This window comes from Maniola hyperantus, unplaced genomic scaffold, assembly GCF_902806685.2.
Source record: "Maniola hyperantus unplaced genomic scaffold, iAphHyp1.2, whole genome shotgun sequence".
Lineage (NCBI taxonomy): Eukaryota > Metazoa > Arthropoda > Insecta > Lepidoptera > Nymphalidae > Maniola > Maniola hyperantus.
Window position 1 is genome coordinate 14,280 of NW_027188984.1, and position 19,498 is coordinate 33,777.

The 19,498-nt window shown below is 39.5% G+C and overlaps 2 protein-coding genes across 2 annotated transcripts; both read right to left on the minus strand.

Annotated features, from left to right (window-relative positions):
• Window positions 1-754: 754 nt before the first annotated feature.
• Window positions 755-5,198, minus strand: LOC138404621 (uncharacterized). The gene is made up of 2 exons (XM_069509187.1): window positions 4,161-5,198; window positions 755-833 (listed from the first exon to the last, which is right to left on the minus strand). Exons 1-2 carry the CDS (start codon window positions 5,045-5,047, stop codon window positions 821-823), a joined length of 900 nt encoding a protein of 299 aa, XP_069365288.1. The 5' UTR covers window positions 5,048-5,198; the 3' UTR covers window positions 755-820.
• Window positions 5,199-15,109: 9,911 nt separating this feature from the next.
• Window positions 15,110-17,973, minus strand: LOC117995992 (uncharacterized). The gene has a single exon (XM_069509186.1). It carries the CDS (start codon window positions 17,743-17,745, stop codon window positions 17,356-17,358), a length of 390 nt encoding a protein of 129 aa, XP_069365287.1. The 5' UTR covers window positions 17,746-17,973; the 3' UTR covers window positions 15,110-17,355.
• Between the last annotated feature and the right edge of the window lie 1,525 nt (window positions 17,974-19,498).

The window sequence follows — 19,498 nt, forward strand, 5'->3', positions numbered from 1 at the left end:
TATAAGTAGGTATTGATATTGATGATTGATGATATAAATTTATGGCGCAAACTGAAAACCAGCGCCGAGCATTGTGAGGAGTGCTCGGCTAAGCTGAGTTTGCGACCTTTTGTTTATTGTTAGTTTTTAGTTTAGATAGTATATTAGATATAACATTGTACATACTAGTTACTAGCAATAATGTAAACAATAAAGCATATTTATTTATTTATTTACTTACCTACCTGCTGACTACCTAACTACAGCTGACTCTGAGGGCCTGGCACTGGTCGCGCGTGCAGGACACCATGTGCCACTTATGATGATGTCGGGACTCTACCACCCGGTTCAGAAGTCGTGGCGACTGCAAGGGTAGCCACGACTCTCAGCCCCGGATGTTGCCGCCCGCCCCCTGGCGGCCAGTGTTTACCTTTACAACACACTGCCTACGTTCTGCTATCGACAAGGACATCGAGCTGCCCGGTGCGAGAGCCCATGGTGGCGCTCTCCGGTCTCCTTGCAGTTTTTTCACATTATTTTGTTTGCATCTTCATATTAAGTAGGTAAGTCTAAGATCCTTTAATAAATAGTAATAATAATAAATACCTACCTATATAAGTACTTAAGTAAGAGGCTGGCGGGAAGTGGCTGGATGAGGAAGGCTGAGGACCGGGTGTGGTGGCGCTCTTTAGGGAAGGTGTTATAAAGTAAAACGACCGGGCTATGCAAACACCTGTTTATTACTGGCTTATTACAGTTGCACTCGCGCGACGGTGGCGGCGGTGCGTCTTCGGTCGTCGTAGGTACATAGACAGTTGTGCATATACATCATTCCTCCGCCTTAATTTGCAAACCTAATAAATTAATAATTAAATTACAATTTGAATTAAAACTTATAATCTATCTTACGTCTGGGACGTAACTGCTTGCGAGGCGTGGGTGTGAGCGACGGTGCCATCACCGCTGCGGGCGGGGACACCGTGCCCGCCTCCCGGCTCTCCTCGGGCGGTGCCGGCGCCGCCTGGCTCTGTGGCATCTCAGGATGCGGGGAACTATCAGCGCGTGGGGGCATGCTCGCAGACCCTCGCTCACACTCGTCCTCTTCTACATTATCCTCTAAATTACTATCCTCCCCCATCGCCACCGCCTCGTCTACTCCGTGGCTCGCCGCACACTGCTGAGCCTGTGTGTGCTCAACAGAACCGTTAGATGATAGTCTAGGGGCAGGTGGAGAAGAAGGGGGACAATATGTTGACATCACTTCACCTAATTCCTGGGAAGTATCTCCGGTATATCTAATAAGCTGGTCTATATGTCGGATAATATAACTAGAATTATCATTTACTTTTTGTAATTTATACATTCTATTTCCTATTAGATCTATTATTGTACATAATTCCCAACTTTCCTTTCTTGCCCCGTAACTTCTAGCCCAAACTATATCTCCCCTTTCAAAAAATCTTTTCCTTTCACAATTAGAATTCAAATTATATTTTATTTTGTCACTCGGTAACATTAAATCTAATCTCGTTCGTAGGTTACGGCCGAACATCAACTTAGCGGGCGTTTCTCCGGTTGTACAGTGTACAGTATTTCTGTAGTTGAACAAGTATGCTAATAATTTTTCGTGTACAATATGCTGAGAAGATGACTCGCTCAATATACATTTTAACATCTTTTTACAAGTGCGTACAGAGTTTTCCGCTTGCCCGTTACTCGCAGGATGGTAAATAGGTGACGTCATGTACTTGATACCATTGTTGGAACAAAACGTATTAAATTCTTTACAGTTTACCTTAGCGTCGTTGTCGGAGACCACACAGTTCACAATTCCAAATGTGGAAAAAATATATTTCAATTTAGAAATTAGAGCTTGCGATGACGTTCCATTCTGCATGTACAAACATTCCAACCATTTGCTGTATGCATCAACAACAACTAGGTATACGCGCTGGCCTATAGTCATATAGTCGATGTGAATGCGCTGCCAGGGCCCCGAAGCGGCCGGCCACGGCGCCGGTGGCTCCCGGGGCGGCGCGGAACGCAAGCTAGCACACAATCTGCACCCGCCTATCCAACGCTGCAGATCTGTATCCAAATTAGGCCACCAGAATCGTTCCCGCGCATTATTCTTACTTTTAATGATTCCGAGGTGGGTACTGTGCAGTTCTGTTAATACGCGCGGCCTCAACGCCATTGGAATTACGACCCTATGTCCACGCAGTAGAATTCCTTGTTCGAATTGAAGGTCCGCCTTGCATTGAAAAAAAGGTAAAATAGATTTACAGTGTATTTTTCTCGGCCAGCCTTCCGACATGTATTTGCGTACCGTTTGAATGGTTTTATCCTCTTTAGTTGCTTTAATTATATCTTCTACCTTGACTGCGGGCACGGCGGCGTCTATAAATTTCATTGACACATACGAATCAAATTCCCTATCACTTTCGCATAAAGTCTCTTTTAACGGTGCACGAGAGAAAAAATCTGCAACAACATTATTCTCACTGGACGTATATTGCACTACATAATTATATGCCGAAAGAATGATCGCATATCTTTGCAAACGTAGCGCCGTAGTTACCGAAATGCCATTTTTGTTATTAAAAATCGACACTAACGGACGATGATCTGTCTTTAATATGAAAGGTTGGCTGAGGCCGTACAGATATTGATGAAACTTTTTTACTCCAAATATTATGGCCGTAGCTTCTTTATGAATTTGGCTATAATTTCGCTCACTCGCTCCTAGCGACCTAGACGCAAAGGCTATGGGTCGTTCCCGACCTTCGTGATCGCGTTGAGCGAGTACCGCGCCCAGTCCCGCCGGGCCGGCGTCCACGCTCAACACGAGCTGCGCGCCCGGCTCGAAGTGCGCTAGGACGCGCTCCGATGCCAGCTCGCGTTGTACGTGACGCACGGCCGCGCGCTGACGCTCCGTCCACTTCCACTCTGCGCCAGCGCGCAATAACTCATGCAGTGGTTCCATCACGGCGGACGCGTTCGGAATGAAACTCCTATAATAATTTACTATACCGAGGAATCTTTTTACCCCCGCGACGTTGGTCGGCTCCGGCGCATTTAATATAGCCTTCACCTTATCTACGCTAGTCTGAAGCCCGCTACTATTAATAGTGAACCCGAGATAAGTAACACTAGATTTAAAAAATTCGCATTTCTCTTTTCGTAAGCGCAATCCCGCATCATCCAGCCTACTCAAAACTTTTTGTAGTCGTTCTAAATGGACTTTTTTATTTGGTCCTGTTATACAGATGTCATCGAGCCAACAACTGACCCCTTCGATGCCCGATAGGAGTGCTTCCATTGATTTTTGAAAAATGGCTGGGGCATTTGCCAAACCATAAACCAACCTTGTATATTGAAAAAGTCCTTTTGAAGTATTAATTGTTGTTAGGCTACGCGATGAGTCACTGAGCACAAATTGATTGTAAGCATTTTTTAAATCCAATTTAGAATAGTGCTTCCCCCCACCTAATTTTGCGAATACCTCCTCGATTCGAGGCAAAGGATATTTGTCAATTATTAAGTCTTTATTTAAAGTAACAGAAAAATCCCCAGCTATTCTCACCGTACCGTTTTCTTTCAAAACAGGTACGATTGGCGTTGCGTATTCGGAGTTACTAACTGGCACTAGAATGCCTAAGCCTACTAACCTCTCTAATTCCTTTTCGACCTTTTCCTTTAAAGCGAATGGAACTGTACGCGCTTTAAAAAAATTTGGAGTTGTATTTTCTTTTAACACTAAATTAACCTTGAAATTCTTAAAAGTACCTAATTCATCGCGCCATAAATCAGAGAATTGTTCCAACAATGATTGTACTTCCGTATCGTCACATAAGTTGTTTACTTTCACTGTTAAAGCCAGATTAAAAGCAGACATGAAATCTCGGCCTAATAATGGCGGACCACCATCTTTTACAACAAAAAATTTAATCCTTTTGGTCTCGCCATTATACTGTACATTTGTTTCAAAATATCCTAATGGTGAGATTTTATGTCCGTTATATAAACACATTCTCAGGGCACATGGGTTTAATGCGAAACTTGTAAACTTTTCGTAGTATAATTTGTCTGATATGACCGATGCCCCCGATCCAGAATCTAGCTCCATAGCAATCTTAACTCTGTCTAACATTACATTAAGTTTAATAGGCTTAACATACCTTATATTAAAACTTTGACACTCCTCACAACACATAGCTTCCGATTCACTTTTGCTATCGATATTATGAACCCGTGAAACCGCACTTTTACACATCCTTTTTAAATGACCTTTGACACCACATCCTCTGCACTTATATTCCTTAAATCTGCATTCTCCAGCATGCTTCAGCCCACAAACAAAACAGCCTGGAGCAGTATTCCGCTCGCTCGATGAAGACGCCCGGCCCGACCGGCCCTCACTGCCTCCTCTTCGCGAGCCTCCACCACCGGCATTCTTGCTCTTATAAGTCGCCTTATAAATGGGTTCCTCCTTGATGACGACCGCACCCGTGGTAGTCGGTATACTCTTCGCCTCCCTTGCACTCTCTGCTTTTTGCGCCACGTCTAATGCATCTGCCAGTTTCAAGTTTGCCGCGTCCTGCTCGAATAACTTGTCACGTACTGGACCTGGACCCAAACCCAGGACGAAACGATCGGTGAGATTCTGCTCCAAAGCAGTGCCGAAACTGCAGTATGTCGCCAGACCACGTAACCGTGCCGCCCATTCTGGCAAGGTCTCTTCTGGCTGTATTACCGCTCCGTAGAACTTTGCCCTCTCGGCATACGAACACTTCCGCGGTTTAAAATGAGTGTCGAGTAGTAATATTAGCTGCGTGAACGAATAATCTTCCAATTTAGTGGGGTGCGCGAGATCTCTAAGAAGACGGTACGAATCTTCCGTTAAATGCGTCAGTAGAACTGCGCTCTTTTTAACGTCCGTCACATCGTTAACAATAAAAAACTGATTTAGTTGACCCTTAAATACGGCCCATTCACTTGATTTATAATCAAAACAGCCTAATTTTCCGATATACGACATCTTAACTTCCTTGCACGCGTCTTGCATACCCTATCCCGCACTCGGCGCCAATGTTATAAAGTAAAACGACCGGGCTATGCAAACACCTGTTTATTACTGGCTTATTACAGTTGCACTCGCGCGACGGTGGCGGCGGTGCGTCTTCGGTCGTCGTAGGTACATAGACAGTTGTGCATATACATCAGAAGGCCTATATGTCCAACAGTGGACATCCACAGGCTGATGATGATGATGAAGTACCTACTTACTTAATTTAATTTAATTTAAAATAACTTTATTGTTAATAGATTTACAGAGAGTAAGAATACAGGATAAGGATACACTTAAAAAACAAAGGGCGACCTTATCACTAAAGTGATCTCTTCCAGGCAACCCATACTTAAGAACTTATAGAACTGTTAAGACGGGGAGTCGCAATGTAGCTATAAATATAATATATATATATAAATATATATAGGTATATATAAACACATACACTCTAATAGGTACATAGTTTGGGGGTGTATGGTGGTGTAGGAAGACCAAGGCTTTCCCCAATAATCAGAAGACAGGCTCCAGCACTCAATCGGTTTAATTGGCACTATTAAAACTATTACAGACTCGCGAAGTAACGTACTTGCTAATTTAAAATTACTGTGACGTTGTAAATTTTGAACTACTAATTAGCGTTTCGCTTTTAATTAAAATCTATTTTGTTCAAAGTATGTTGGTGCCACCTAGCATCAAGGTGCAGAACTACGCGTGGGTCGATGTTCAGAGTTCATTCGAGCCACAATAGATGGCGTTTGCTTCGTTGTCAATTGTCGTAAAAATAAAACAAAAATAATTAAATAAAACCATAATATCATTTGTTTATTGTTAAGTCATTAACAAAACGGTTCTTATAATATATCCTTAGGTTCCGCAAATATTCAAAAATGAATTGGCTTCATGATCAAACTAACTGAGAGCGGCCACACTCGGGTTGCGTCTGGCAACACCGATAGGTGAGATTTAGAATTTTCCTGGAGTCAACATGTGAAGACGAATTTTTTTCGTTCCAGGAAAATCTCACTTTTTTCGCCCATGGCTTCGCCTGGGAAAATACAATAGTTATAAATTTTAGTCATCCTAACGTATTTCAATGTTTCATCAATTATGGTGAGTGAAAAATCAAGTAATGTGGATTCGACAAAATGGCGGTTTGGTTAGAGAAAATCCTAATTTTATGATTTCATTCCAGTTCCAGTTATTTTATCTTCCCAAATAAATGAGGATAATGGGTTGTGGGTGGACTTCTGAAAACCATTGGTGGCCAGGAGTTCAATAGGTGAGTTGTGTTTGATCGGGAAAATTCCACGTGTCGAAATTTTCACACAGCACAAATTATAATCTTGTTTTTCTTTGTTACAGGGTTTACGTTTACGTTTTACGTTTAGCTTCAGTTTTCCGTTTTAGTTTTCCGTTTGCGTTTTCGGTTTTCGTATTTATTTCTTTTGCACATTCACGTTGACAACTTAATTGCTATGGATAAGACTTGGTGAAAATCTTTGTAATGAAACATTTCGGTGGTGAAGAATCAAATAAATTGAGTTTTGGATCTTGGCCGATGCCGTCCAGCTACCTTGCAGTCTTCGCACCTACAAGTAAGCAAGTGTTTGTATCCTGCAACAGTTTAGTGAACCTTCTTAGTGTATGTGTACAGTAAGAACCCTGTCTTTACTACTGAGCTTTTATTTTGAAACAATTTTATGAATTTTACTGTGTCATTGTCTATTCCATGCCAATGGCATCTTAAATTTAAAACATAGATTTATGTACTATCTACCTAAGGCATTCTAATGTATCTAAATTAAGTCTTGGCATTAAGCTAGAATAACTAAGCATTATTAGCCATCCTTATGTATTAAGCGACCCCGGTAAAAGTTACATTAAAAACAATTTTGCCTAACATCTAGCAAATTTCATTTATAACACCTCATATACATTACAAGGGAGTCGACGGCTAGCTTCTATTCTTTACTAGGTAGATAGATCAAGTAAAGTAAATTAAAATTATTTTTTTTTTTTCCTCTAATCTTTGTAAGGTGGTAGATTATTCCGTATCCGGGTATATTTCTATTCCGCCCAATTTACGACCCTTACAAATGGCGCCCGAACGTTTTTTTATATAGTTATTTCAGTATATTTTGAGAAATTTTGTGAATTTTATGAAATGTACTCCGCTGATTGTACAATTTTCTAAGTAGTGACACATTGCAAAGAGCACTAAGCTGTTTTTATGGTTAACTAACTAAATAATAACTAATAGTTAGAAATTTTGTTTGATAGTTTAAGTAATTTTCTGAGTATAGTCCAACAGTGGTTGTTTCTTATTTAATTAACACATTATAAATGGTGCTTATGCCGTTTAATTATGTTATCGACTTACCTTGGAGGTGTATAAGTGAATGTTTGCCTTCAGTTTAGTAATAAACATTGCTTAACTGAGTTGTTGTTGGGTATTGCTTTCAATAGTAAGTACATCTTATGTTTGAAAATTCCGGTAACTTAGTATAATTAAAGTTTTGAAACGCTATGTCCTGTTAACTAGTTACACACATACATTTATAAATACTAAGAGTTACAACTTGTGAAACTAAATATATAAACTATATTCAGAGATTACATTAAGTTCAAGTAGGAAGTTATGAACAATTTTTTTTTCAGTGACTTGATACTTCATTATTTTGTTGAAATTTTGTTTAGAGCTGTGTTAAGGTTATGATAAAAGCTACTTCACACACAAAACATGTTAAGTTTAATTGAATGCTGGTAGTTTAAAGTGACATTTAGAAACAGATTTTGTTGTATTTTAGGTTATGTGTTAAAAGTGTAAAGTAACAGCCATCAAACCATTGCACAATCTCTTTGTTTTTTTTTGAAAGATAATATGCTAGTCAGAGTTCATTGCAACTTTGTTGCCTGTTTACTTTTGTAATTGTAAAGGTTGTAACACACTGTGTACTCATAAAGGTGATACTGCACCTTACAATCATTTATTCAATTTTGGGAAGTTTTATTTTGTTATATTTTGTTTACTATAGTAATAATATGTGCTTGTATTATTAACAATATTTTGGAATAGGAACATAATTGATAAAATAGGTTAGGATAGACTTAAGAATATTGTTTTTGTTGTGTATTTTGCTTGTGTATATTTAATAGTTTAAATAACTTCTTTTGTGTTTGTGTTTAACCAATTTGTATAAGGCTAAACATAGACAGTTACACAAGCTCGATATTTTGTTAAATGTGTTTTGACTTAACACAATGGAACAGACTTTTGCCCAGTTTCATTCACTTTTGAAGGACGAATTGTGTTATGAGGTATCCATTCGTTCCGAAACTCCAGCACCTACAGTGCTAGGTTTAAAGAAACAGTTAAAACAATTAATTCAGGAAATTCCTTCTGAATCAATTTTAGAGACGGATTTCACTTCTGAAAGTGAGTTAGGGGTTATTACTAAAAAACTTCAAGACTTAGAAGATTTATTAAAAAAGTGTTCTGACACTAAAGATAGACATGCCCTCTGTAGGTCTAAAGCTTTAGCTTCACATTTGTACTTTAGAATTTTGAGAATACAGTGTTCCGAACTCAGCTTAATAAGTAGGAAGAGTGAATTACATACAAAGTTGCAGAGTTTGATTTCCAGATTAGATGCTGACAATGAGTCGTCTCACGACGAATCACTGGATTCCGAGAGTACCGCCGTTGACTGCACTGGTGATAAAAATGTTGCCAAGTGGAAGTTAAATTTCAACGGACAGGGTGATCCGCGCAGTTTCATCGAACGCGTTGAGGAATATAAAAGATCTTATGGCGTTTCAGATGGAAAATTATTTGTTTCTGCATTTCATCTTTTTACAGGCCGAGCATTGTTATGGTACAGAGGCAACAAATGTCAAGTTTCGTCTTGGTCAGAATTGAAAACTTTATTTTTAGAGGAATTTGATGCAGTAGATTATGACTACAGGTTGCTAGGTGAAATTCGAGCAAGAACACAAGGCTCTGAAGAACCTGTGTCTATCTATTTCGCTGTAATGTTTTGCATGTTTTCAAGGTTGTCAACACCACTTTCCGAAGAACAAAAGTTACAAATTTTATTACATAATATTCGCCCTTTTTACTCAGAACAATTAGCTCTTGTTGACATTAAGTCTGTCGCAATGTTGAAGGAAAAGTGTCGCAAACTAGAGGCTGCGAGGCAGCGTTCCGCCTTATTTTCTGAGCCTACTAACAGTAAGGCAACTTTAAGTTCAGAGTTTGCTTACAAACAAGTGACAAAACAGATAAACACTTTTTCAGTCACACCTGCACCTAAGGTTGATACAAGTAAAGGCACTGATTTTACGAAAACAAATAAACAACTATGTTACAAGTGCGGCAAGGGTAACCATTCCTTTAAATTTTGCAGGACAGTTCCGAAATTTATTAGATGTTTTTCGTGTGGACGTCAGAACTTTACAGTAAAGACATGTCCAAGTTGTAGTAAAAAGGCGATTAGTAAACCCGCTCCGGACAAAAATTCAAAAAACTAATTAGTAAGAACTGTGCAGAGACACAAGTAAAGAACTTGGTCATTAACAACAAAACATCCCTTTTACCTGACACAGTTCTGTATTCAGTGGATAAACGAGACTTTAGGCCACATTTAAAGGTTTTTGTTGACGGTTTAGAGATTACAGGTTTACTAGATTCCGGTGCTTGCGCGTCAATTTTGGGTAACCAGGCGCACAAGGTTTTTTTGAGATTCGGTTATAAACTGCATAGCAGTATTGATACCACATTTTCAGTGGCAAATGGAGACAAACTTGATTGCATGGGTTATATGTTTATTCCGATTACTTATAATTCCGTAACTCACATAATAAAATTTTTTGTAGTACCCTCTATAATAGCGGATGTTATTTTTGGCTGTGACTTTTGGAAAACATTTCAGTTAGCCCCTGGCATTTTTGATAATTTAGAATTAATTAAGGCACCTTCTCAATTTTACAATATTTGTGCGATTGATAATGAACAAATTCATACCATCACTTCTTTTGAAAACTTATCATCTCAACAGAAAGAATTAGCCCAGTCTGTAGTAAATAAATTTTTAGATATTTCTTCAACGAAAATTGGATTGGGTAGAACAAAATTAATTGAACATGTTATTGACACCGGTGATGCCTTGCCAATAAAAATAAAACAATATCCACTTTCTCCCGAAAAGAAGGAAGCTTTAAGTAAAGAGTTAGATAGGATGCTGGAAATGGACGTAGTTACTCCGAGTGAAAGCCCTTGGAATAACCCAGCAATTTTAGTGAAAAAGGCAAATGGAGACTGGAGATTTTGCCTAGATTGCAGGAAATTAAATTCAGTGACAAAGGGGGATTCATACTCAATACCGTACATTCCACAAATTCTAGATAGCTTGAAAGAGGCAAGGTTTTTATCATCGATTGATTTAAGTTCAAGTTTCTGGCAAATTCCGTTAGCTAACGACTCTCAGGAAAAAACCAGTTTTACAGTTCCTGGTAGAGGGTTATTCAAATTTAAAGTCATGCCGTTTGGCCTATGCGGTGCACCAGCACGACAGCAGAGGTTAATGGACCAGTTATTTAATAAAAATTTTTGTAGTGATATTGAAAATGGAATAGTATTTTGTTATATAGATGATATTGTTATTTGTTCTGCTGATTTTGAAACCCATTTAATTTTATTAAACAGAGTTCTGGATAAACTAAAAATGGCTCAACTATCCATAAATTTTGATAAATGTAATTTTTTTAGAAACTCTTTGAAATATTTAGGGTACATAGTGGATGAATTTGGTTTACGCACAGATCCTGGAAAAGTTGCCGCAGTTTTGAACTTTCCGACCCCAAAAACTGCACAGGAGGTAAAGATTTTCCTAGGCACTTGTTCTTGGTACAGGCGCTTTATTAGGAATTTTTCAACCATCGCTGCACCACTCAATAGACTAACGAGTAAAGGAAAGAACGCACCTAAATTTGAGTGGAGCGAACAGGCAGAGGTAGCATTTAATACATTGAAGAATGCGTTGGTAACCGCACCTGTTCTTGCGGTACCGAATTTTGAAAAACCATTCAAAATACATTGTGATGCTTCTGCATATGGTGTTGGCGGTATGCTAACGCAAGAAACCGATGGTTGCGATCATCCCATTGCGTATGTCAGTAGGAGCCTAAATAAAACGAAAGGAATTACAGCGCGACGGAACGCGAGGCTCTAGCTGTGATTTTTGCAGTGGAGAAATTTCAGGCTTATTTTGGTTCCAAGCCAGTCACAATTATCACAGACCATGCATCCCTAAAGTGGTTCTTAAATTTAGAAAATCCCTCAGGACGACTCGCCAGATGGGGTTGTAGATTATCACAGTATAATTTTGTTATCGAACATAGGAAGGGTTGTGATAATGTAGTTCCGGATACCTTGTCGAGACTCATACACGTAGATGTAGTTGGTGATCGTAATGATAACTCTAGTCAACAAGTTTTGGTAGATGACTGGTATGACAAAACATTTAATGGCTGTAAAATCAATCCAGCAAATTTTCCGAATTTTTGTATTTTGAACGATAAACTATATCGTTACAGTAAATGTAAATACCAGCTTCTCAGTGAGTTCGACTGGAAAGAGGTAGTCCACAAGAACGACATCCTTAGAATTATGCAACAAAACCATGCAGATGCAACTGCAGGTCATTTTGGTGTGTTCAAAACTCATCGCAGATTATCCCTCAGATATTTTTGGCGTGGTATGTATAAGGACGTGGTTGAGTACGTTAAGAATTGTGATACTTGCTCTGCGTATAAACACACGACATCAGCCACTCCAGGTCTGCTAGGGAAGCCTAAAGTCTGCGAGAGACCTTTTCAGGTCATTTCGGCTGATTTAGTCGGACCTTTGCCTAGGTCTAAATCAGGATTTACATTTCTTTTTGTGGTGACGTGTTGTTTTTCGAAATATACAATGTTGTTTCCGTTACGGCGTGCCACAGGTGCCGCTGTTGTTAAAGCGCTAGAGAATTTTGTATTTTTGAACCATAGTGTTCCAGAGACTGTGATTGTGGACAATGGGTCCCAATTTACAGGATCTGAATTCCGTAATCTCATTAAGCGTTATAATATTCCGAAATTACATTACACACCACTGTACACTCCGCAAGTTAACCTTGTTGAGAGGTACAATAAGGTTGTTATGACTGCTGTAGCCGCTTTTGTGAAAGATAACCACAGGTCCTGGGACGAAAACCTGTACAAGGTCCAGTTCGCCATAAACAGTGCGGTTAATGAATCCACTGGATTCTCCCCGTTCTTCCTTGTCCACGCTAGAGAACCGGTCTTAAATGGTTCCTTCTATAAGGACACGGATAAGGAGTACGAGGCCGGAATTCCAAGGGAGGAATACGCAGGAAAGTTTGGAACTTTGGAGGACATATTTGGTCAGGTTAGGAGAAATTTGTTTCAGGCTCATGCAGAGTATGCAACGCATTACAACTTAAGGCGTAGGTCTGCAAGCTATTCTGTTGGGGATATAGTGTGGAAAAAGACCTATCCACAAAGCGACGCTACAAATTTTTTCGCAGCTAAGCTGGCACCTAAGTATGAAAAGTGCAGGGTTGTCAAGGTTTTGTCACCTTTGGTTTATGAACTAGTTAGAGTAGCTGACAACCACCCAATAGGCACTTGGCATATTAAGGATATTAAGAAGTAGATATTTGCCATTACTTAGTTTGGTCTAAACTGTTTGAATATTTAAGTTATCAATATTCAATTAGGAATTTGTATGAGTGTAGTGATGTTCTGAGTTAACAGTTACATTACCATGGTTCAGTTGAGGAGGAATGTAGTGGATGTATGTAGGGATGAATATGTGATGATTGGAATGCTTGTGGTAGACCAACCGGTTGAGAAAGTAAAAATGCAAATATCGTACTTTGGGGATAACGAAAAGGGGGGGTTTTGTGTTTTGTTTTCGTTTTCCTTCTAGATAATGGATCATTTCTGTTATTTTTTCCGATTCTGTTCCGAGATCTATTTTCTAGGAGAGTTATTTCGTTTTTTTTCTCATATTCCGATTTTGATTCGGTTTTATTTTTCCGAATGGGATAGAGAACGGTTGCCATATCAGATGGACCCGTTCACAACCAGTTTTTCCGTATTTGTTGAGTAACAAATATTAAGATGGTAGTTTAAAAGAGTGAACCACCGTAGGCCTAGACGCATTCTATCAGTCAGCTGAAGAATGATGCCAAGATGTTTCCACTCAAGTGTCTTAGACACCATGAAGTTTTTTGTATATATTCTTTTTAGAAGTTAGGGTTGTGTAGTTAAGTATAATGTATAAAACCTTACACTGTTTTCAGTATATTTATTTTGTTAGACAATTTTCCTTGTTAGTAGTAGATGTGCGTTCACGCGTAATTTCTGTGTTTTTTTTTTGTTTGTTTGTTTCAGGCAAATTGTTAGTAGTTGTTGGATGACGCTGAGGGCAGCGTGGTTCAACCTGTTGAACCTTTTCGTAGGAGGGGAAGTATTGTGACGTTGTAAATTTTGAACTACTAATTAGCGTTTCGCTTTTAATTAAAATCTATTTTGTTCAAAGTATGTTGGTGCCACCTAGCATCAAGGTGCAGAACTACGCGTGGGTCGATGTTCAGAGTTCATTCGAGCCACAATAGATGGCGTTTGCTTCGTTGTCAATTGTCGTAAAAATAAAACAAAAATAATTAAATAAAACCATAATATCATTTGTTTATTGTTAAGTCATTAACAAAACGGTTCTTATAATATATCCTTAGGTTCCGCAAATATTCAAAAATGAATTGGCTTCATGATCAAACTAACTGAGAGCGGCCACACTCGGGTTGCGTCTGGCAACACCGATAGGTGAGATTTAGAATTTTCCTGGAGTCAACATGTGAAGACGAATTTTTTTCGTTCCAGGAAAATCTCACTTTTTTCGCCCATGGCTTCGCCTGGGAAAATACAATAGTTATAAATTTTAGTCATCCTAACGTATTTCAATGTTTCATCAATTATGGTGAGTGAAAAATCAAGTAATGTGGATTCGACAAAATGGCGGTTTGGTTAGAGAAAATCCTAATTTTATGATTTCATTCCAGTTCCAGTTATTTTATCTTCCCAAATAAATGAGGATAATGGGTTGTGGGTGGACTTCTGAAAACCATTGGTGGCCAGGAGTTCAATAGGTGAGTTGTGTTTGATCGGGAAAATTCCACGTGTCGAAATTTTCACACAGCACAAATTATAATCTTGTTTTTCTTTGTTACAGGGTTTACGTTTACGTTTTACGTTTAGCTTCAGTTTTCCGTTTTAGTTTTCCGTTTGCGTTTTCGGTTTTCGTATTTATTTCTTTTGCACATTCACGTTGACAACTTAATTGCTATGGATAAGACTTGGTGAAAATCTTTGTAATGAAACATTTCGGTGGTGAAGAATCAAATAAATTGAGTTTTGGATCTTGGCCGATGCCGTCCAGCTACCTTGCAGTCTTCGCACCTACAAGTAAGCAAGTGTTTGTATCCTGCAACAGTTTAGTGAACCTTCTTAGTGTATGTGTACAGTAAGAACCCTGTCTTTACTACTGAGCTTTTATTTTGAAACAATTTTATGAATTTTACTGTGTCATTGTCTATTCCATGCCAATGGCATCTTAAATTTAAAACATAGATTTATGTACTATCTACCTAAGGCATTCTAATGTATCTAAATTAAGTCTTGGCATTAAGCTAGAATAACTAAGCATTATTAGCCATCCTTATGTATTAAGCGACCCCGGTAAAAGTTACATTAAAAACAATTTTGCCTAACATCTAGCAAATTTCATTTATAACACCTCATATACATTACAAGGGAGTCGACGGCTAGCTTCTATTCTTTACTAGGTAGATAGATCAAGTAAAGTAAATTAAAATTATTTTTTTTTTTCCCTCTAATCTTTGTAAGGTGGTAGATTATTCCGTATCCGGGTATATTTCTATTCCGCCCAATTTACCACCCTTACATTACGTACATATGTTTTCGCGCGCTAGACAGACGTGGACACAGGGACGGTGTTGGAAGCCACTAGGTAGGCACCTCGGGGCTGCGGCGCGCTGCGGGCGGGGGCAGGCGCAAGTGACCGGTTCCCCGATCAGCTGGGACGCGATAATATGCACACAGATGCCGCGCGGCAAAACTAATATTAGGTATCTAAATTATCTTATTAAATATGTACAATTGATTTTTATTTATGTGTAATGTAGCCCACAATACTATAAAATATAATATAATATATACAATATACATGTATATAAATACTATATAAACTTACTTATATATTCTAGTATCTATTTGTATAGTTTGTATAGGTATATATATAATCCCTATAATTGTGTGTTCTTTGTGCTGTTGTAGATGACTAACAATTAACAAAATCCAGTTATTGCAAAAGATAATAATTCGAATCTTAATAGTATCGCCTTTTTTTTAAACTGTCCCCTCTGTGGCTCTTCCATTCTACGTGACATTGGCGAAGTGCATTGTGCTCGGTGTGGCACTACTGCACTACTGCACTACTGCACTATACTGAAAGCCATAAAGCAAATTAAGAAGAAGTAGAAGAAGTAAGTGCGATAACATAACTATAAGCGTTATAATATTATTGTGTTCTTTTCGACACCGTCCGAAATCAAATCTAGGTATTCGCAATTTGATTGCACGAGCACGAATTCGCCTTTCAACCCCCGGCTCTTCCTTGGACCGTGGACCGTGGACAGTGGACCGTGGACCAGTGTTACCACTGCGTCTACCAAGCTTGACTTTGCCGCCCGGGCACGGGGCTCGGGCTGCCACCTACATCCGGGACTGACAACATAAGTGTCTGCCAATCCATGACGTCATTTTCAATACTTTTCCAGAGAAAATATAAAAAAATGGTGCCCGCGACTTCATTTTCTTGGATTAGGTTTTTAAAAATCCCGTGGGAACTCTTTAATTTTCTGGAATAAAAAGTGCCCTATATCCTTCCCCGGAAAGTAAGCTAACTCTGAAAACATTTCATCAGTCGGATAGGCTCCTGCGCCGTGAAAAGCTAGCAGACAGACAGACAGTTCGACTTTCGCATTCATAATATTATTAGTACCTATTAGTATATTAGATAGGATAGTATGGATTAGGCTTTATACTTAGACTTTAGATTTTTTACAGCTGTGTTACCCGTTATCTCCCAAAGCCACCACGATCCCAACTTCATAGTCGCTGATCGTTCCTCCCCGTGTTGGGGACAACATTATGCAGAGAAACTTTCAGCTTTTATAAAATAACCAGTCGGTACGTGCTGGCTCTCTCTCTATTACTATAACGACAATTACTTATTGAAAATCCTATCACTTGGAGAATTTACACTACCTATACAATAGTACACAATAGTACTCAATACCCATAATATTATAAATGCGAAAGTGTGTTCGTTTGTCCTTCTATCACGTCCCAATGGAGCATGGATCGACATGATTTTTGCATGGGAATTGTAAGACGAGAGTGACATAGGCTACTTTTTATCCCGGAAAATCAAGGAATTCGCACTTGGGGGGGGGATTAATTAACATTTTATTTTAAATATTTACATTTATTTTAAACACATCACAATTGCAAATTAGACTGCAATATAGGTAGCAACAATCTCAAATTTAAATACACACATAATTTCTTAGGAGTGTCTTAAGAGTTTCTTCTTCTCAATGTGGACAATGTGCCAATGTGGACAATGTGCCAACGTGGACAATGTGCCAATGTGGACAATGTGCCAACGTGGACAATGTGCCAATGTGGACAATGTGCCAACGTGGACAATGTGCCAATGTGGACAATGTGCCAACGTGGACAATGTGGACAATGTGGACCAAACCTCTCAGTCCACCGGCACCAAGCGCCTCCAAATGTAACCCATGGCATCTAATGTGAACTGTTTGTATAGCCATGCATCTATAGCAGCCTATGTCTCTGTGCTGCTCAAGCAATCAGGAGACACAATATCATTAGTGAGTACAGCCCACTCAACGCAAGCCACGTGAACATCAGGCCTGCTCTGTGCCTCGGTGGCTCCAACACAACTGTGTCACCGTCCACACCATCTCAGCAGGTTCATAAACATGTTAATAGTTCTGGGCTACCCATATTGTGTCACAAAAATTCTACAGCACTCTAGAAGACACAGCTCACATATTTCGTACCAGATCCAGAATTTTGTCACAGAAAATTTTTGGTAACACGCAGCCGGCCAACACGTGTCCACTCGTCGGTCAGAAGTGCTCCGGGTGCGCCTTCATCTCGGCGGCGAGCGCGCGCTCCAGCAGCGGTGCGGCGAGCCGGTCCAGGCGCTCACCGGTGCACACCAGCGCGGGGCGCTGCAGCGCGGCGGCCAGGCGGCGCGCCAGCGCCGGCGCCGCGCCCGCACCCAGCAGCGCCGTGGCCAGCGCGCCGTCCGCGCGCGGCACGCCCAGCGCCACGTCGCGCAGCCGCGCCGCGCGCGCGCCCGCCCACAGCAGCAGCGAGCGCTCCATGCGCAGCACGGCCACGCGCCACACGGCCGCGCCGCCGACCACCTCGAACTCGTGCACGCTCCACGCGCTGGCGCGGTACTTCACGCGGCGCTTGGTGGTCAGTATCCTCGGCGAGCTGCCGACTTCCATCGTGAGAAACACTGCCACTGGATACTTCAGCTAAATAAATTTCACCTATTCATTTCATGGAACCGTTTCTATATCTGTATTAAATTGCTTTTAATTTATGAAATGAAATTCATTCTCTAGCATTCTCCATTTTAACCACCGACCAGAAATAAAAGATTTTAACATTTGACACGACACCACCACGACACTTATATGCATTACGTTATTGGTCTGTGGTATTTACTATCAACAAGCTATCAACTCTGTGCTTGTGCTTGTCATATTATAATAGGTACTCTTTGGTGCTTGTCACTCTTTTTTTTTTTTTAACAGACTACTACGACCACAGAGTACTTTTTGCATACATACTATACTGGATTCGTAGATAGAGTAATAAAGGTAGATACAGGAACGTTTGCTTTCTCATTCGCACTAAAAAGAGAGCACAGATAAAGTTACTAATGTGATAAACAGAGACGCAGCTAACCTATTTTTTGTCCCATATCGTGTGTCAGCAACACTGGCAAAATTACTGTTTATATTCAACTTCTGTTTAATAAGTCTATGATAAGTATTAATAAGAATAATGTAATAAGTTATTGTTAAATTAGTATTTGAATTGACACAACTGGCTAGAGCAGGTCAACTATCTTGACCAATCAGAAACGGTGGCTCTTCCGACCAATCAGAGACGTTTACGAAGAAAGGGTAATTAATAAGTGGGGAAACTCGAGAAAAGGAAAGCCGCCCCGCTCCGCAGTTGATTTTTGTGCGAAACGTGAAGTGTAAAACTGCAGGCTGAGATATGTGAGTATATAGTGGCCACAATATAATATTACGAGTAAGTTATAAATAAATAAATAATAAAATCATTTTATTTCAAGTCTGGGACCCATATAAAACATGTTGATAATTAAAGATTAAAATGTGTATAAAATATTTAGTTAAAATCATTTAAAAAAGGAATAGTCATTTTGCGTTCGGGATCTGGTGTACCCTTAGCCAGTGTTTATAAAACACATTGTCAGGGGATGCCTGTTATCTTTTATTTCACTACTATTAATTAATAATATAAGATTATCTATCATTGGATCACAAAATGTAGGTTGGTTGACGCAGTCATGAGATAGCGTCAACATGTGTAACTGGTTTTTTTCAAGAATACATACAAGAAGTTGCAAAACAAACTTTGAGAATTCGTGGCGTAATTGTATTTCTATATGAGTTATTTTCACATAAAAAACGTTTGATACAAATATTGATGATCGGTTAATACAAATAATAGAGAATCGGCCCCATTGGGGCCGATTCTCTAGTACACAATCTCTAAACTAAACTAAATTAACAGGTCTAAATTTAGTGCTTTCCTTTTTCGCAAGCAACATTATGAAAGGGATAGCAATAGATTTAGACGTGATATTTTAGTTTAGTTTAGAGATTGTGTACAAATGAATTAGCCACATTGACTACTAAACAATGGTAATAATTGTGGTGTTATTCATCGTTACAAGGAATACCTAATGTTAGTTCCGATTTTCGCCACGCGCCAAGGTAGTCTTGTCGCACTGTAAGTTGTTTGCCGCAAGCATGTGGTGTCGCCATCAAATAGGTATGCCTTGACAGTTGTCAAACTGACGGCATGTCAAAGATCGATGACGTACAAGATTTTAATTTAGCCAATCAGATCTAGACATTTGTATTTTCTGTTTTCCTATTTGCTCGGTTGTTTTCGTGGACAGTTCTAATAGGCGACAACTCATACTTCAAAATTATT